This window comes from Solenopsis invicta, chromosome 3 (assembly GCF_016802725.1).
Source record: "Solenopsis invicta isolate M01_SB chromosome 3, UNIL_Sinv_3.0, whole genome shotgun sequence".
Classification (NCBI taxonomy): Eukaryota; Metazoa; Arthropoda; class Insecta; order Hymenoptera; family Formicidae; genus Solenopsis; species Solenopsis invicta.
Window position 1 is genome coordinate 17353767 of NC_052666.1, and position 20343 is coordinate 17374109.

The 20343-nt window shown below is 39.9% G+C and overlaps 1 protein-coding gene and 1 long non-coding RNA gene across 5 annotated transcripts in view; one reads left to right on the plus strand and one right to left on the minus strand.

Annotated features, from left to right (window-relative positions):
• LOC105202794 (protein grainyhead) overlaps positions 1-19615 on the plus strand; it is a 118033-nt gene extending 98418 nt beyond the window's left edge. For 3 of the 4 annotated variants that reach the window (XM_039447424.1, XM_039447426.1, XM_039447423.1), the window contains 10 exons: positions 336-728; positions 6018-6274; positions 8839-9007; positions 11530-11641; positions 11961-12055; positions 12318-12488; positions 12644-12829; positions 13680-14138; positions 15690-15754; positions 16927-19615. In XM_039447424.1, coding sequence (XP_039303358.1) covers positions 336-728; positions 6018-6274; positions 8839-9007; positions 11530-11641; positions 11961-12055; positions 12318-12488; positions 12644-12829; positions 13680-14138; positions 15690-15754; positions 16927-17203 — 2184 coding nt within the window. In that variant the 3' untranslated portion in view covers positions 17204-19615. The remainder of the gene's footprint in view (positions 1-335; positions 729-6017; positions 6275-8838; positions 9008-11529; positions 11642-11960; positions 12056-12317; positions 12489-12643; positions 12830-13679; positions 14139-15689; positions 15755-16926) is intronic. The other variant, XM_039447427.1, reaches the window with a different exon arrangement.
• The window catches only part of LOC120357272, a 181962-nt gene that overhangs the window by 143990 nt on the left and 17629 nt on the right, over positions 1-20343 (minus strand). Inside the window, exon 2 of the long non-coding RNA XR_005574426.1 lies at positions 11517-11614. This is a non-coding gene — a long non-coding RNA (uncharacterized LOC120357272). The remainder of the gene's footprint in view (positions 1-11516; positions 11615-20343) is intronic.

The following is a 20343-nucleotide window of genomic DNA, read 5'->3' on the forward strand; positions in this document are numbered from 1 at the left end:
AATTGGTAGAGATTGCTAAAGATTTGCAACTTCTATACAATCATCATCACGTCGTGGCACGTATAGCCCAACGAAATATTACACGCCGCAGGATTGGACAACACTTAAGAAAATAACATCGCTCAAATTTTAATGTCGCATCCCGCGCGCGGGGATCTCGAAAATTGCTCAATCGCAGCGTGTTTTGCGAGTCCACATCATCGCGCGGTCTTTTTCATCCGTAAAAAGAAGACGTGTAAATGTGATGGTGGAAACCGCGATCCGTTCGAGGCGCGCCGATAGCGGCGAATCGTTCGAACGTGGAGGAAAGTCAACCGCAATTGACGGGTACACAGGTGCAGCAGTACGGCAGTCCTTACGACCCCTACACGTCCTGCAGTCCGAGGTTGCAATCGGCCGCGTATACGTCCACGTCAGCGACCGGGACTGGAAATGCAACGGGGAACCCAGGTGGCGGCCTCCATCAGGAGGCGACGACGGTCTACGTCACCGGAGACGCCTTGCCGCCTCTCGCCTCGTCGAGCTCGACTCCCTCGCTGTCCACCACGACCGCTTCGTACACGAGGTACGAGGTTGTGCCGAGCTCATACGCTACGACACACGCGATACGCTCGTCGTCGAGCAGCAGCAAAGTCCTGACCGTTGATCTTCCCAGCCCCGACTCTGGCATAGGCGCTGACGCGGTGACGCCCAGGCAGGATCATCATCCGACCACGGCTCTTCATCAGGTGAGTCCTATCAACGTGATTAATTTCATTCCCCTGATACATTCGATACGTCCTTGTTGATTCGTGTATCTCATATTGTGCATCCAGTTTTAAAAGCAATTCTCTTGTACGTCATCAACGTGTTTTCGGGCGTAGGCAGACGCGCTTACAAATGACATTATTAACGATCGAAGCGAATAAAGATCTTAAGTGTTTCTGATACAGTGAAATAAAATACGATCACTAAAGTCGCGCGGACGGTAATATAAGTTCAGGTTGAAAATTGTCGCGATAAAACAGACTGACAAGTATAACGTGAGACAAGAAATTCCGTGGTAGAAACGTGTTGATGCCTCAATAATATCAGCAGCTAACGTAAAGTTCGCAACACTGGACTGGTATAGAGAGGCTACAGAGGCTGCGAAATGAAATAAAACGATCCTCGCGTGCTGTAACATACTGCCCTGCCACGTAATATTAACACAGCCCGGGCTTAATATGGTGTCATGGAGTTAGCCGACAGGGACGATCGTAAACGGCACACGTCTATATAAATTGCAATCAGCAGGCGACGTTAGCGAGAGCAAGCCGCGATCCCGCCACGATCGCGGCTGTCTCGTCAGCGGGGATCGAAGTTAACGGGCTGCAGGGAGGATTGCCGGAGATATATGAAGAAATGTTTACTACGCGGAGATGCCCGCTACTGAATTACGCCGGGTAGCATGCCGGCAGCGTCATTAATTGCCCGAGAAAAATGCCCCGGAGCGTGCGGCCGTGCCGAGAGCAGCAGATGCGATCGAGGCAGTGCGATTCAACGCGGAGTCGTCCGCGAAATAACCGTAGCTCAATCAAGCCGTAGAGGCAGCACGACGGGAAACAACGTGGCATCATCCGCTCCCGCGCCATCGTTTTCAATTCGATCGACCGCGTACAAATGACTTCGCCCACGGCGCCATAAGCGATCGCGATGCAATTAATCTCGCGGCGCGATATCGTAAATATCGTTCGTTAACGCTCGGCCGGCTCGCCCCGCTCAAAGGACACCATCGGCACGTTAATATATGCGATATCAACCGTTATCCTATTGCGAGCATAGTCGAGCGCGGATATCGCGGATGCGTGTCGGTATCGCCGCTCTATGCTATCGTTTTCAATGCGATTTGTCAAGAGAGTGCTTTCGCCCACGACGACGCCTCACCCGCGGTTGAGCCGAGCTCTCTCTCTCTCTCTCTCTTTCTCTTTCTCTCACGCGATTAATTCCCCGTGTCTCTCGCAATGCGCGCCGAGGCACGGTATTACGCGTAAAGCGCTCTAAATACCGACGGATCGAATGCATATGGCATGACCGCCGTTCTCGAGGCGATTTGTCGAGTGAATTTTTCCATCTTAACGCCGCGTACAGTTACGCCGACGTGATAAATTCGAAGACGCTAATACCATATACATCGTGACGCATAATGCTCTAAAGGAGTGATTATGGTAGCTTGGATTACGGTAAACCGCAAAACTCGGCCGTGTCGAAAAAGCGAAGCCGTTCTTCCGGTTGTTAAAAGTTAATGCCCGATAAAGATTTTTTTCATAATATACGCGCCTTGCTTAAGCAACTTTCTTATCAGACCCTATTTAAAGATAAATAGAATCGCAATAGTCGTGAAGTCCATTACGGTAACATGTGTACCTATATATTAGGATAAAATTAGAACTTTACATAATTAGACGGCATGTTTCTAAAAGAAGTGACATTAATTTCAACCGTATAATCGCTATATTCTATTTCAATACCGTAATTTTATTTCATTAGAAGGTACAGTGTAAATCTCTTTCAACTTATTAGTTTTACAGCATCAATATTATTAAACTGTTTGTTAATTTAACTGTTCGAGTTTAGGAGCTGCGTTTCAAGACCAAAAGTAACGACACGCAGTTCAAAGAATTAGAAAAGTATAAGAAAGTTGTCGAATGCGTATCGGTCTTTTAAAGCGTACCTATTCAATATTTTACATTTTTATTTTGTATAAGTAACATTTAGTGACAAAGATAAAAATTAAGAAGTAAGTCATATGTATAAAAAATTAACAAGTTTTGTTTTGTGTATGCTGTCAGCATTTTAGAAAATCATGTGCATCTGATGTCAATTTTTTATCAATTTATAGCTGATAATAACGTAATTATGCAATTTTATTTTGAGTTGTTATATTTTTATAAAAGAAGGCTTGTTGTAGAATATTTTCTTTTAATCATTGTACATACATATATACAATTATTATAAAAATTAGATCTACGTTTTTATAAACTCTATCAAGTTTCGTACTACCACAAATTTTATTGTTTGTATTGTTTACAATACAAATGATAGTAATGTAAGATTGATAAATGATAATAGTAAAACTAATAACTGATATAAATAAAAACACGTCAATTATAAAAATAAATTCAAGCCAGTTTTATTTCAGTGTTCTTACCTTTTCATTATTGTTATTAATTATTGAATATTTGATCGTTTTTTCGATAAATCATTAATAAAATAAATATTAGTTAATAGTTCCTTATATTTTTAATTACTTTAATTCATAAATTTAATATTTTCGAAAACCATATATGATTTAAGAGACCACAGGTATGCTTTAGGCAACCAGTTTTCTAAATCGCACTTTTCACAGCATGTTACAAAAAACCATATAACAAATTAATTTATTACTGAAAGGTATAACACGCAATAATAAATAACTGAAATATCAAGTTACAATTTCGAACTTTGATTTAAAATATATTAAAAAAAAATAGCTTAAGTGGTACGCATTTGGCAACTCTCTCCTATGTAAAACCACATAAGAAATTTTATTTGAGCACCATAATCTTGCTGTAATCGTTGATTTTTTCTCAATTTTAATTGTGTGATTAGTTTTATCTTAGAGCCGTTTGATTTCTTTCTACGCAAATCTCGCTCAATTAAGCGGCAAATCGATCATATCATTTCGTTTATATCGGTAGTTCTTGCCACAGACAATTCGTCATCCTCACGTATACCTATTGCATATCTCGTCCGCTTCCGCAAGCATTAATCGTGTCACGTTACAGACTGTGAGAGTAAGTCATTAGCATTGCAATCGACGTTACGAATTAGAAAGCACGCGTTCGTTCTGCTCCGCTTGTGCACGGTAAACGCTGAAATAAATACTCCGGGTCCGTCGGTTGGATTAGGTATCGAATATGTAAGTGCTACTGAAAACCGATCGGTATGTTTGCGTTATGGGCGCAATTAAAACGTTGATATTCAAAGTGGGCAGCGCATTAAATTTTTCTGTCCCCGCGCGCGATCGTTTTATCTCGCGACTAATGCCTTCCGTCGACGGTTTCCTCAATATTTGAGAAGCGGTGCCGCTCTAAATCGCGCCGAGATAACGTAACAAGCCAATTAGGACCGCACGACGCGAACGATATATCCGCCTAATGAATTCGATGACTTGCGAACGCGCGAGTCGGCAAAGGAAAAATCACCTCAAACTAATCGTAAACTTCGGCGCACGCATTTCGAGAGTGACGTCTTATTTTAGCACACCTCGTGCCGTGTGATATCGCGTGCAAATCGTATGCATCATATTCTAACCAGACCCGCGGATTTTTAGCCGGCTGCCGGCCGCTTGGCTCGAGAAATTTTCAGCGTGTTTAGATATTGAATATTTATTCCCCCCGTGTTCCTTATCCGCGACGTACACGATAGTTTTCGCATACGCGTCAGCAATACTCCGCGGTTCAGGTTTCTCGAAACGTTGATTCGATTACCGCCGCTGACATCTCAATTAGAACAGTCGTGTACCTGGACGATGAAACATGATAAAGTAAATAAACCATCAGTAAATTGCGTGTGTGTTGCACGCTCAATTTACTTAATCGCACATGATAAAATTGCAAAAATAACGATCTGTTAAATCCTGTCGCATGCACGCATGTGCATTGTGATAAATAAAACATTGAGAAATTCAAATTTTTACTGCATAATAAAAAATTTACAAATTGTAATATGTTGTATTTTAAGAGGTAATTACAAGAACGTTGAATGTTAATAGAAAGGTCCGCGATAAAATTTTTGTTAAGGAGACGCCGCTTTCAAATATTGAAAACTGTTGTTGGAAGAAAATATGCGACTTTCATGCTTATTGCATCTCATACATTTAATGCATGAAACATTTGAAAAATTGTAGAACGACGAGTAGCTTTGTGTCGATATGCGGTAGATTCAGCGGTTAGAGAATTTAGCAAGAAAAAGACTGCCGTGATTTTTTTTTCGGGATGACAGAGAGTTGAGGTAACGAGCTGCGGTAACCGCGTTGCATTGAAAAATAACTGCAGGCGACGCGCAATCGCATGAAGACGTATGAGGGAATAGGTCGTTTGGCAAGCCGCTTATTAACAGCCACGGTTGGAAGCGGGTGTGCGGATTGTGCGGTTGATTTTACGAGACCACAAAGTTCCTCTATTCTTTTCCCGTTCGTGTGCTACAGCGTGTGCAGCGGAGTGCACGATCAAAAGTGCACGAAAGTGCATATTAATGATAAATGGAGAAAAATCATTGTTTTTTTTCGCAATAAAAGTAAAGTTTGCATGGATACATTCGAGATTTGTTTACGGCGATATGCGTAATCAATGAGGAGAAGAGAGATCCAAGGCGGACGCATCGGGATAGTCACGTGAAATCGCGTGTTTGCGAGCGATTAATCATTTATCGGTCCAATGATCCCTTTAATCGCAGTTTGAAATTTATTTAGGAATACTTGAGGAACAGAAAAAAATCTAATGAAATGCATTGATATGCAAAATAAGATGCGAACGTGTACAGATATTAAATCGCGATACCGCTGATATACGAAGCGAACGATGTCGGTAAATAATTACGTCCTTATTAGATTTTTAAATACTAATTACATCGTAATCAGCGGACATTTAAATTAGTGAGATTAAGTACGCTGGTACATGCGAACGCGTTTTATCTATGAGAACATGACCGGAAAGAGTGGCAACCACTACTATCTTCACACACTATATTTATTCTATATCAATTATATCATCATTATATCTCATATGTTTTTTCCCGCGAAAGAAATTTCGAAAATTATTTATTACTCTCATTAAAAAAGACTATTATAATTTTTTTTAAGAGAATTTTCGAGCAAGATTAAAAAAGAATAGAAAAATTCGCGAGTGTTTAATTTCTATGGAGATTACTAATTTAAATTAATCAAATAGATTTCTCTGTATTATCAGGATTTTGGTTCTTAATTTTTTATGCAACGAATTAAATTTTTTTTCTAGTCCTCGTTCGACTACACAGAATTATGTCCTGGTGGAACTACAGCTGGAGCGGCGGTGGTTCTCGAGAGTGGCGCGGTCATACATCAACCCCTGCAGCTGCAGCTACAGCAGAGCCACGCACAAGCGCAAGTACAACGCAGCAGTCTAGTGACCGCGGGTGCGACAAATGCGAACCCAAATCCGAATCCGCAAAGATCACGGCCTTGGCATGATTTCGGCAGACAAAATGACGCCGATAAGATCCAAATACCGAAAATGTAAGTAAATTCTAGAAACTACAATAGTCGAAAAATCCACGATAAAGATACACTTCTTAAAGTGCTTTTTTCTAGCAGTTTATTTATAAATAAATACAAATTTAACGCAAGTATTAATTGCAAGAAATGTTTGAGAAACTTAAAAAGCGCGTCTTCTCATCTTAAATAATTTCTTTGAATGAAAGTAGTTATACTTATTAGTCGAAAAACAAAGGAAACGTCAAGTAATAGAATTACATCTTGATATAGTTTGTCCAATTAAGAATTTTATGGCAGTATAGGAAATTGTGCGTTATAATAACAAAGGCGAATGCTCGATCGGATGGATAGATGAATAAGTAGACTATCGAGATTGATAGATATTTATCTATTAATCTATCAGATCTGTCTTATTACATGAAATGCACATGCAGAACAACAGAGCAACGATAAAAGTTAATAACTTACGCTGCCCAAGGCAAGCAATTGCAAGTCCATGCAACAAAGAAAGTAATCCCATTCTTAATTCATTGTTCAATGCTATATCCGATCCTCGTCTTGCAGACGCAAATGCTCAACAAAAAATATTAATGATTTCAATAAGAATCAATCAATATGTACGATTATATATGACTGATAAAAATATTACTTTTAATAAATTAATAATTTAATTAATAATTCATAACTTCCGTCGCGCATTAGGCGCATAATCGTTGCAACTAATGACAAAGTTGAAGTCGTGTAATATCTTTGCTCATTATGCTGATGGTTAATTTAAGATTCCTCTTAGGACTAATGGCGCCTCTAAAAACAGAGTTATAACGATGTCATTTCTGTTTCGCGGGAAACTAATATCTCCACTAGTCGCTCGACAGAAGAAGAGCTTCCTGTACCTCTTACACTTCACGTACCCTTCATTTCCTTCGCGGTTCATCACATCCGCTTGCCGACTCACTCCGGTCTTCTCCTTCTCCCATATCCATCCTTCCTAGCGATCTTTCTACTTCCCGTTTCTCTCCATCCGTCTTTTGTAATTTGTTGCCTTCCATTGTTAGAGCTCGACCGCACGGTCAGCGCCGCTGAATATTTCTCGCTCCATCTCTCTGAATACTCACTGACGCGGGATGAACAACGATGTTAAAGTTATTAAGTCGCAGCCAGCTCTCCGAAGTCGACTCTCCAAGAGCGGACAAGCGCCTCGGGGTCGCGGCGAGTCCGAGTCTGAAAAATCGCGCAGTCCGCCGACCACTCGCAGCGTGAAATCGAAATGTCAAGAGGGGTAGCCTCTCTCTTTCCGAGCAGGGCCAGGATCTTTTTCGCGAACGGAAGCGAGAAGGTCAGACCGACAGATTCGAGAGAGAGAGAGAGAGAGACTCGGTAGTCATGCGTAACCCACACAGGGAGTTGTAACAAGGTATACACATCGGGTAGGCGGCGGCTGTGCAACGGTAGCGAGCAGCAAAGGCGCACGCAGGAGGGCGTTCACCCGCCACGGTCAGTTATCGCCTCACTCGCCACGCACGCTGCCCCCTGGTTCGTCCTCTCGGTTCCCCAACCGGGGAAAAAAAGGAGGAAAGAGCGGAGACAAAAAGGAAAAAAAAAGAAGGACGAGAGGACCGCGTCACGAATACGAAAGTGTGCGTGCGCTTCGAGGACAATAGGACGCTCTTGCGTCCTATTAATAATACGTTCAGAAAGCTCGCCGATGGTAGACCAATGAAGACCGATAGAAACCAGTGTCGATAAATCGGGTTTGAGACGAGAAGTGGCGACTTAAAGCAATTGCAGATTTTCCTTGATCGCGGCGGCCGATCGTGTTTTTTGCTGCTCTCGTTTTCTCATCGCGTCTACCTTCCTTCCACTATGTTATTTTGTCGTCTCGCGTTTTATATATCGTGGTCTCTCTCTTCCTTCAGTCTCTCTCTCTCTCTCTCTCTTGGGTTATGGGCGTTCATTTTTCATAAGTTATCGGTCGTCCGCCTACCTTCCTGCCTCACCCGTGGCCGGCGCAGAGATAAGCTCGATTAGAAGCCGCGATTTTCCATCCCCGGGCAAGGTTGATGCGTATCCATCGATGTCTTTCTTTTTCCACTTTGCGCGCACACCGGGTTGCCGGTTTCTCAGGCTCCGGGTGTCTGAGCCCTTCATCATTTTGTCCGCGATTAGCGATCGGAATATTCATATCCGATCGCGCGCGGTTGTTTCTTTCCGCGCGATGACGAATGTTCTAATTAGTGAAGGTTTCACGCGATCTTATTTGCCTCGCGCACACATCAGTTGTTATGTTGTACTGGCGCAGTGTTAGGTATGTTTGTCGACGAAGCAGGAATACATCGGCGGAGAATTAGCCGATAATGACATGATAATCACTCATATTGCATCGCGCATTAATCAGCTAATTGAGCGTTCGTTTGCAAACTTGTAACCGCCTATTAAGTAAACGCGATTCAATCTTGACCGAGTGTGAAACGGCCAGCTGTTTAATAACCAGAGAGATTGCTTTTTAAACACGCGTCTCTCAAATATGTCGGAGCTGTGTGTATATCCGTGTTTCATTTTTGGAATCTTACTTGTCTGCCCTTTAGTTTCTCGAATTACGGATTTAAGTACCACCTGGAGTCGCCAATCAGCACGTCGCAGCGCCGCGAGGACGACAGAATAACGTACATCAACAAGGGCCAATTCTACGGAATCACGTTGGAATACGTGTCTGATCCGGACAAGCCGCTCCTCAAGGCAGGGCAGACAGTCAAGGTAAAAGCAAAAAGAATAATTGCACTGTTTGCATAACGGCATTTGTAGGAACGTTTATATCCCGAGGATCGTGCAAGCCCAACGATGCATTTAACACGGATAATTGTTCGAATAATAATAGTTTTAATATAATATTATATATATATATATATATATATATATATATATATATTATTGCGTTTTGCATACAACAAAACTGACTTCTATGCTGAGAGAAAAATGATTGCAATTATCATAATTTATTATAACTATAATTCAGAATTGTTTTTGATGCCAACTACACATTTATAGTTGTTTCAATCATGCAAATTATAGTTATTATTGCTGCATAATTAAGCAAATATTAAAAAAAACCAGTTATCTTTATTATAATTATTACTGCATTTACACAGAAATGTATATTTTATTTTTGAGACATCCATATCTTTTTATTTTATTACATTAATATTTGAATTTATCATAATTTATAGTAAAATTTTTTCATAGTACTATAAACATAAAATTATTATTACTAACATTATAGCAGTAATAACATTAAAAATGAAGTTCCTCACTTAGAGAAAAGTTTCTTCGAATAAAAAAACATATTTGATTGAATCAAAGAAATTTGTGCGTTGTCACACGATTAAAGATAAGTTTTTTTGATTTGAAAAAAATTTCTTGACAATTTCTTTTATTATAATTAAAGAAGTAGTTCGGTTGTAAAACGTAAATCTTTTTTTAAATGAAAAAAATGTATTTCTAAAATCATAAATAAATTGTTTCTTACATTTCTGTCAGTACTTTTATAAATTAAATAATTATTTGTTTAAATTATACAAATAATTTATTTTAAAAAAGGCTAACAAAGTTATTTCTTGAAATCCAATAAATTTTTATTTTCCTCAAAAATATTTTCACTTTAACTTAAAAAAAAGACCAAGTTAAAAAGATGATTTTATGAATTTAAACACAACTTTTCTCTGAATGCTAATAATAATTATTTTTTTTATATAATTATAATCTGATGTACCAACATTTTTCTCTCAGTGCATAAGTTTTGTTATAATAGTTTTAAATAATTTTAAATAATTATATACAACGTACTTTTCTGAAAAAAAAAGTACAATGCTTTTATATATATAGTTTTACGAATCAACTTTGCAATTTATTGTTAGTGGCAAGAGACTAAACTAGAGAGTATGATGTACCGTCCATGATCTAGCCACGATACAATTATCAATGTTGAACTGTCTCACAATAAGCGTTTCGTAGCATCATACGGTATCGTTCGCATGGTGCGGCAAAATTCGCGGAGATAGTCGACGTGCTCGCGGCGTGTCGAAAGAAGAAGTCAGACGGGATCGTTTGTTCTCGCAGCTCTAATTGGCAGCCGCGGAGCGCACACACGCACCGTTAGCAATTTCCATTCTGATAAAGGTGGCGGATTCTTTTTCCGTCGTGCGCGCCGCGACGAGTTACGGCTTCCTCGTTAATTGCTAATCGAGCGTCGAGAGCGAGTCGTGTGGCGATTCGAACGGTATATTCACGTCTCTCGCGGCGCGAGCCTCAAGGGAGATCGGTTAAGTAAGTGTAACCGCGTAACGCGAGCCTCTTATTCACGGGCCTTCTCTTTCCTTTCCGATCGCGCGCGCCCATATTTCCTCCGGTACGTCGGAGAGCGCGGTTCTTCGCCCATTCACCCGAATCACGAAAAATCCTTCCTCCGTCTCGCCTGCTCGCGGCGAAACGCTCACGCTCGCGTGTGCCCGCTCGAGCGTGCGTCTGTCGCGGCCGATGTACGTCCCTCGCGTATCGCCGATCCGAGTGAAATGAGAAACCCGAAAGTTAACTTTGTTAAGACACAAGACGCTTATTTATGCCACTTCGCACATGTCAGGTTGATTATAAAGCATGAGGGAATCTCGAGCGATGATTATAAAATACGAGGAATCTCGAAATACATTGTGAAAAATATTTTACATGTGCTCATGATGTGTGATGTTTCCTTTGCTCCGTCTCGCCATTAGGAATAATGTGCATGCAGTTAAAAAATTTGTGTTGAATTTAGCTTATATCGCGTACTCAAAATAATCCAAATTTATGTGTTAATTAAACATGAATATTAGATTGTAACATAAATATTATGTAAAAAATTAACACAAAAAATGTAACACTTTGACACAATTTGGAAATAGAGCGTGAAAACATTTCTTTAGTGGAATTAACATTTAAGTATATGTTGATGCGTACATTTTATTTATTTATCATAGAATTTATGTATTAAAATTGTATTGTTTTTTACATTGTTTACTCATAAATCGTGTTATTTTAACACTGAAAAATATTGAATATTAATGTAACACAAAATATTCAAATAATATAGTCACGTTATCTTAAATTAATACTTATAGATTAAAAATTCAACACAAAAATTTTAACAAGATCCAGTTTTAACATAAATGCTAAGTGTATTTTATTGCATAGATAAGCGTAATTATCAACCTGTCAAATGATAATAATTACTTACGTGTACTCCGTAGAGTGTAGTAATGTTGATGTTCCGGGAGGAGAAGAGTCCGGAAGACGAGATCAAATCCTGGCAGTTTTGGCACGGCAGGCAGCATTCTGTAAAACAACGGATTCTTGATGCAGGTAATTGTTCATAATAGATCTGATATAAACTTAAACGATATAAATAAATATAAATAATATAATAGTCCTCGATAAATTGTCTTACACTAACACAATGATGGAATTTTCTTTAACAAAACTTCTCGATGTTCATAGTCGATTAAATCTCCTTGTATTTTTGCGCAAGCTACCTAATCCGTAACGGACAAGGTAAGATTTTATCGCGGACGTATGCCCCGTTATTTTAATATTCTATCTAAAAGCGTCCCGAGAACAGCACTAGCTACTTCATATTCCCCTGCATGATCCGCGAGTTTCAGAGTCACGTCCGTTGTTACAGACACAAAGAATAGCGTCGGCCTGGTGGGCTGCATAGAGGAAGTCGCGCACAATGCGATTGCCGTTTACTGGAACCCACTCGAATCGTCGGCAAAGGTAAGGAACGCCGGAAATGTCGATTCACGTTACCTTCTTAGCGACATATACTTACGCATACCCTAGAGCCCTCCCCGCCCCTCTTTCCTGTAGATGTCTCGTTTATCACCGTGCAATCTTGCACTACGTGCAAATATCGTATCGCTCGCGCATTCAATTGCATGACCATTTAACGGAAATGTTAATAAAGCAATTTCTCGCGTACGCCGCCATCGCCGCCGCCACCGCTGTCGTTGCAACCTGTCCGATTTCTGATCCACAGATAAACGTGGCGGTGCAATGTCTCAGTACTGATTTCTCGAGTCAGAAAGGCGTGAAGGGTTTGCCGCTGCATATCCAGGTCGACACGTATGAAGAACCGCCGCCCCACGCACATACGTACACGCCGCCTTCCCATCGCGGCTACTGTCAAATTAAGGTCTTCTGCGATAAGGTAACTGTCTTGTTGCATTTCCATATGTTTATTTTTTCCCCCCCTCCTACCCTTCCTCACTCTTTCTTCATTCGCGATGTAAGTAACGCGCGATCGCTTCCTGGTAGCAATGCGATCGTTGAAATTAAGTTGAGAGATGACGTTGCTTATCGCAGGGAGCGGAGAGAAAGACACGGGACGAGGAGAGACGCGCGGCTAAGAGGAAGATGACCGCGACCGGCAGAAAAAAGCTCGACGAGCTTTATCACCCCGTCACGGAGCGCAGCGAGTTTTACTCCATGGTCGATCTGCACAAGCCGCCTGTGTTGTTCTCCCCGCCGGCCGAGCATGCCATCGATAAGGTAACCACATTCATCTTTTTTCATGTATTATTTGAACGGTGTCGTCTATAAAGACTTGCTGTGATTTCATGGAAACGTAAATGCAAATATGTGTATGTTTAATTAACGATATTAAATTTAATGATCGCACAAAAGGGATTTATTAAGTATAATGAATTATAAATAAGAATAAACTTGTCTTAACACTCTACATTAACATGAAAATTCAGTACGTGACGACTGTATTTGTTGAATTGTCATTTTGTGTTTGTCTTTGATTAAATACGAGTTGTCTTAGCATGCATCAATTAACTAAGCACATAAGCGAATTTTAAAAAATCGTATGGCGTTCACAATCCTCTGCTCTCACCCCCGCCGAAACCCTGCATTAACCGCAACTCTTGCATCGCAAAGTAACGACGTGGATTTATCTCGCAGACAAGAATTCGCCTTTCTCGAATTTTAATTCAGTTCAAGGAAACGAAGCAGTAGCCTTTCGATATTTATTGTTTTTAACTTTATCATAATAAGTATGCGAGTTGTTATCACGATTAACGTCATAGTATAATCATATTATACTATGATCAACAACAATACGTAGCATCATTATTTTTATTGTCAAAACTGAAAAGTTTTCAAGATGTATCTCTTGTTACCCTGAATTTTTGATTTGTTCGCCATTTCGCAAGTTTGTCAATCTGTTTAATGCATTAAGATTAAGATAATTATGTGTTAAGAAAAGAAATTAACGTCTCTTCGAAGTTACTTCTCGTTTCTTAACGCCCATGAAAATTTCGAACAGGTCTTGTCGAATCGCGAAGAAAGCGACGCAGAGTAGAAATAAACCTTGTTCTTCTCTCTTCCACGACAGTTCTCGACGATGGAGTTGTCGGGCTTCTACGGTGGTGGCGGCGGCGGGGGCGGGGGTGACACCGACACCTCGTCCCTCAGTAACGGTGAAGGTGGAGGATTGAAAGCGGCGGGGGGTAGCAGCCCCTATCCGCCCCCGTGTGGCCGGCCGAGTCTGCCGGCCCTCAAGTTCCACAACCACTTTCCGCCCGACAATCTCAGTAACCTGCACGACAAGAAGGACTCGTTGCTGATGCAGGTGCAAGAGCTGCAGGGCTCGGTGCTGCAAGGGGTGCAACAGGCCGGCCTGACAGGCGCGGTGGTGTCCAGTGTCGGCAACCGGCTGCACCTGCAACAGCAGTCGCATCTGCGCTCGACGGACTCCGAGGAGCGCGTCATGCTTTACGTTCGTCAGGAATCGGAAGACGTCTATACGCCACTACACGTCACCCCGCCAACGGTCCAGGGTCTGCTCAACGCTGTAAGGAACATCCTAAGGCTTTTTCCTCTTATACCGCCAACACACATCTCACAACAAACATTCTCACGCCAACATTCACGCGCCTAGAGAGAGAGAGAGAGAGAGAGAGATATCTCAGAGACCTTTGCAGCTGCTTACAATTTCCACGGTCCGCTTGCATCTACATCGTTCTCAGAGATACTTTCGAGAGAAATATAGCGGAAGTTGTAGAGCTGATACATAGATACTCGTTCTCGCTACGTCGTGAACTATTAACGCCCGCAGTATAGTGAAAATTATTGATCTTTACCGTGAATCGTACGACATCAATGTAACGTTAATCTTGGAGCGGGGGATAAATATCATGGCTATATAAATTAAATATGTATAATCGAAGTGAAATATGCTTTCGTGAATTTTGTGTTAACTGAATACTTATCATTCGGTAGTAAAGTAAGTAAATAACGTCTCTAACAAGTCCATTCGTATGCCTCGTGGAAACAGGAAATGGAAATTCTCACCATTTCCATACCGCGACCGATATCGGTAACTATGCGTACAGTAGCAGTGATGTGTTTTATGCAAAACACACCGCGTGGCGTCGAATATGCACAACCGTGGGCGTTAATGGGTTAATCCATGATTACGTTGTCGTTCGCGAGGCTTGCTCTAGAAACAGAACGAGAAGCGGGACAATAATGCACGGTGCTATCGCTACCATCGATCGAGATACGCTTCCTGCAACGTAGCCTCGGTAAACACTTCCAGGCTTAATAAAGTTGCAAGCCGGAAGCTAAACCAATGTCTGTTTCGATTTCAATCGGTACCAGTTTGTTTTCGCTTACTCAATCGCATACAATTCGATGGAAATTATACACGCATACATATATATATTTACGTGCCATGTACAAGTTCCATGAGAGAGTATATATTACTCATGCATGTGAAAGCATACTGCGCCATTATTAATTATTTCGCACTGGTCCACTCGCTAATTAATATTAATGCGCATGCATCACTGTCCACTGTGTCCAAGATCCTTATTAATACAATATCGATAGTGCAAAACACACGATCATATTTACCCCTCCTGCTCCACGGATGTGCGAGACTGTCGGCTGCTCTTAACGATCTATCGGACGTCATGACGTAAGAGAGCGCGTTACAGTGATCAGAATTGGCGGAAGAAAAAAGTGGAAAGAAACACACCCTTTCTTTCTCTCTCTTGTCAAACAGATTTCTCCCGCGCAACGCGTTTCTACGCGAACAAATGATCTAATTGATCTACGTAATTCCTATCTCGGCCGCGCTCTGATTCGATCTTCCGAACTGTATCCGCGTTCTAGCGACGCGCGATATGTCTTTTCATCATTATACCTTCCCGCGTTTCGATCTTATCTACCTTACTCTCGCTCTATTCTTCTGTCTTTCTCTCTTGCTGTCTCGCGGTAATACTGCGTCTACCTACGCGCGTCTCGCGAGCACTTTCTCGAGTGCGTGCGCAAGAAACGAAACGGCGGTCCGCAAGCCACTATCAAAATTCTAATGTTCTACTTTTTTTCTATTTTGCAGATTGAGTCAAAGTACAAAATTGCATCCTCGAGTATTAATAACCTCTATCGCAAAAACACAAAGGGGTAAGTTTAGTAGAGTGTCATCTTTACTTGCATGCACGCCTACGCGGTGCATGCCATAACGGTGACATTGCCTGACTCTCTCCGCCTGGTTTGGTAGTCTCTCTTTTTCTTTCTATTTCCCTCTCTCTCTCTCTTTGTCTCTTTTTCTTTCGCTCTCCCCCCTCTCTCTCTCTCTCTCTCGCCTATGATCGTGCCTCTTTCAAATGTCGGATGCGGGTTTCTCTGTGCGACATATGTATTTAAATGTGTACGCCATTCTCGTGTACTGTCTCGTTAAAAGTGTCCTCTCTTTGTCGATCATCTTAACGCTGCACGCTGACTGCATCTCGCTACCGCTACGCACAATCATGCCTGATTAATCCACTAATCCTTCACGCTTCTCGTCTTCTGCCTTCCGTCACGAGCGCACTCATGCACGCCTTGCTTGCCTCGCCTAATGTCGTCATGCGTCTCGTACAACTGATTATTTATTCTGCCCGGTATATTTTCCAACGTATGTTGATTACGCACTGCGTATTCTTGCAGGAACTTTTCCCTCGAACAGATATTCTTCGTTACTCGACATGCACATTTCACGTTATTTAAGCAAATCCTATCTTGCGTCCTCCCTTTCTCTTTCTCTCAAATTACGCATATTGCGGAGCGAACTTTACGATCCATTTTTTTTTTCACTTCAACTGTGATCTTGATTCACCTGAAGACAGTAAAAATGTCGCGTTTTGCCATATAATAATATTGTAATAATTTGATGACTATCGACATTCTTCATGAAATAATTTTCCAAGGATTTTTTCATATCTATTTTAATTTCACAAAATTATATAATAGAGAATTGCATTAGAGAAAAAAAAAATTACTAGAAAAATATTATATTAAATAGAAATTTTTTTTTTAGTAGAAGAAATAATATTTGTAATCCAAATTTCTCACATAAGACTGTCGCACAAAGTCTTTTAAATCGTAAAGTTTTGCTCGCCAACATCAAAGCATTTCGTTAATCGTGCGCAACAAATTATGCGCGGTTCGCTCATCAATCATAATATTATAATGGCGGAAGTTATCGCGTTGCATGCCAATTCAAACGATCACGTTATTCGGGACGAGATCCGCCGTTTTCGCTCGCGAGTCGCGCCGAGAAGACTCACCGAGAATATCACCCTACCTTGTTGCAGAATTACAGCGAAAATTGACGACGACATGATCCGATATTACGTCGACGAGGACCTGTTCCTGCTGGAGGTGAGCCACTCGCGGATCAATTCAGATCCAAGCAGCGAACGCAACCCGAACAATCCGGGCTCGCCGGGTGATCCTGGTGATCCGGGTGATCCTCCCGCCGGATACGACGTCACTCTCATCGAACTACCTTCACCCCCGCATCTACCGCATTCACCCCTCGCCAATTCCACGCATGCACATGTGCATGTTCACGACAATAGTAACACGTGAACCCGAACAAACGAGAAACGTTTGTGTAAATACTCTACGCAAGCTTGACGAGGACTGGTTACTCGGGAGAATGAGGAGTCAGCAACATCTTGCGTCGAATAATGACGATTGTTAAATGAGCAACGAATTTTCTCGCACCACGCTGAAAATGCTTGTATAGTTTCGTCGATGACGTGCTTGAACGTTCGTCGAGAGAGAGAAAGAGATGCAAGTAACTACGTGTCAATTATATTTCAGCAAGAACAATCAATATGAATAAAGAGGATGCATGAGAAGATCACCGAGATAGTTTCAAGAAGTGATAGTTCGAAGAAGATTGCCGTCTCGTTTCAACGTGGATTCTGGCAGTATAATCGTAGTATAATATCACAGTCGAAGCCTATACTTTGACAGACAAATGTTTTATAATATTTTTTGACGCATATTTGTTAGATTCTTTTACGTTTAATGTTTTGCTAATAATTATCATTTCTATGAGACTTCAACCCTTTCACGTTTCAGTGAAATAGTGATATATTTTAGAACATATATTTTTAAAAAGTACATCTCTGAATATATCTATTGAATCCAATGTCCAATATTGCTCATTAAAACATAAAAAAAATATTGCTTCTTTTAATCAAAGAAGTACTGTGATAAATACCGAAATCGTAAAATTTCAAGCAATAAAATGTAATGTAAATATAAGTGAAATATGGATCGCTTCACTCATAATTTTAAGTTCTTTAATCAATTTTTTATAGAGAGGCATACACAAGAGGATGACGATTGGGATTAAACTTAAAATATAAAAATTTAAAATTTTTTAATTTTTAGTAATTCCGTTAAATCTATATATATATATATAACCAAATATAAATATATAAAAATAGTTTTGGCATTGTTTTTCTTTACAAAAAGTAAACATGCGCTTACATTATACAATATTCTATAAATTTTATATATATAAATTTATATATTATTACGTATGAGTTTACATATGGATATTTTATTGTTTCCAAACTTTATTTTTTTATTTAAAAAACAATGTGAAAATTATTCTTGTAGTTTTTAATTAGTTTGTAATTCTTATTATTTTTCCTAAATATACAAATACAACTTATATAAAAGAAACAAACATATAGATATATTTTATACTGTATATTAATTATATATATTATATTTATATTTGATTGTATATATGACTTTTCTGGATAAATCCGGAAGTTCTCAGACTAATCGTGGGAGACGCAAAGCATTACTTTTGCATTATTTGAATTGATAAAATAGACTTCGATAAATTTCTCTAATATTTATAATATTATATTTAAAATGTATATTTAATATTCTAGAATTTCATATATTTCAATAATGAAAAAAATATGAAGATAGTTACAATTTTCACGATAAGTATAGATTAGATCGAAATCTTTTGGACTTTATTATATAATTGTTATAAATAGATCCTTTTGTTATATTTTTGTAAACTAAATTTATATTTTTGCAACGTTTGAATTATGAAAAGTCTCTCAGTAAATTGTTTAAATTGGTAGAACAAGCTTGGCAAAGTCCCATCTTTCAAAAATTAAAAAATCGTTGAAAGATTTTTAAAGATACATGACAGAAGAAATCCTAAAATAAAAAAAAATTTCGACACAAATTTTTATTAAACTTGAATGTATTTTATATTTTTAATATCTGCGTTTATTGAAGCCGCCATTTCGAACTTGTTACATTGTGATATCTTTATTGCATTTACTTCAGAGACCTGTAATAACCATTTTAATAACTTTAGAGACCTGTAAAATAAAATCAGGCATGATTCTTCTCTCAGAGAAAATCAGAACGTGAAAGGGTTAAATGATCTTTTTCGCTCGCAAATTTATGGGCTTCTACTCGACTGGAGCAAGTCACAATGTGCAAGAATATACACATACGTCGCTGGCTGTACAAAAAGCGACGTTACATGTTTTCGTCCCAATTTGTATTGACGATTATTAGCTTAGGATACCGAAGCGTAGCGCTACAAACGTGAACGCCATGTAAATCAATCAAAATTGATTTAAGGATCCCGGTATATGTTAAGCATACGTACATTGTAGATGCATATGAGACGTCCACTCGTCTCTATTAATTTGTATCTTAATTCGCACGCGCTGACGTCTAGGTTCTTAATATTTATCCGTACATTTAAAAAATACGTACAATTCTACGAATTGTTATTTTCGAAAGTCGACAAATTCGTCATAATTCACGTACCGTCCTTTCACGCTAACGAATGACTCCAAATGTTTGTGTTAGTCAATGACAGAAGCAATTCGCCGCTTTCTCTCTGCATCTCTATACGATGCCATCCATAAAGTTTTTAAACGATATTGATTCCACGCGAGAAATTGTACAACACGCGCGAAACATAAAAACGAAGAAAAAAAAAATACTCGAATCTCATCAACGGCCCGTAAAAAGCTAATCGACACTTTCTTTTCATCTCGGCTCGCTAACGAGACTTTTATAGCTTCACATTTACGAGCACCGACGTATTTATGCGCGTGCATGAAGACGTCGCGTGATTTCGTAACGCCGCTGTCAGTCGCAAGCCGATCATTGCGCGCGAATAAACGCCGGCTTGAAGCGGAAACTTGCCGCGTTTGCGTGAAAAAAAAAGGTTTAAAAAAAAATCCATAAAGCCGGATCGCTTCCCCGTGCCGCATTCTCTGCCACGTCACGCTCGAGATAGCATCGAGAAGCCACGATTTTTTCTAAGTCTTAAGACTAATAAGAGTAATATAATCACACTATATCCGTATCCGTAGTGTAATCTCTTTACACGCACGCACACACGCATATAGGAATCGAGTCCAGTCGTCAAAGGACAAGATGACGATTCAATATCGCGAAACTAAAGCCATCATTATTGTTCACTCTAAGGGAAGAGAAAAAGTATATGTCATACGTATTTATTATCTAAATCGGATTCAGTGAAATTTTACTGATTTCAATGCTAATATTTATTACTATAATCGGTAAAAGATGCACTGTCTTTCAGTGATAATACACTCATACTGATTAGTGAGAATTTCCCCCTTTTAATCAGAATCTGAATAGATAGTCAATACTTTCTGATTATCACAGTCCTAAGTATAGCAAATCAGCGAATAACA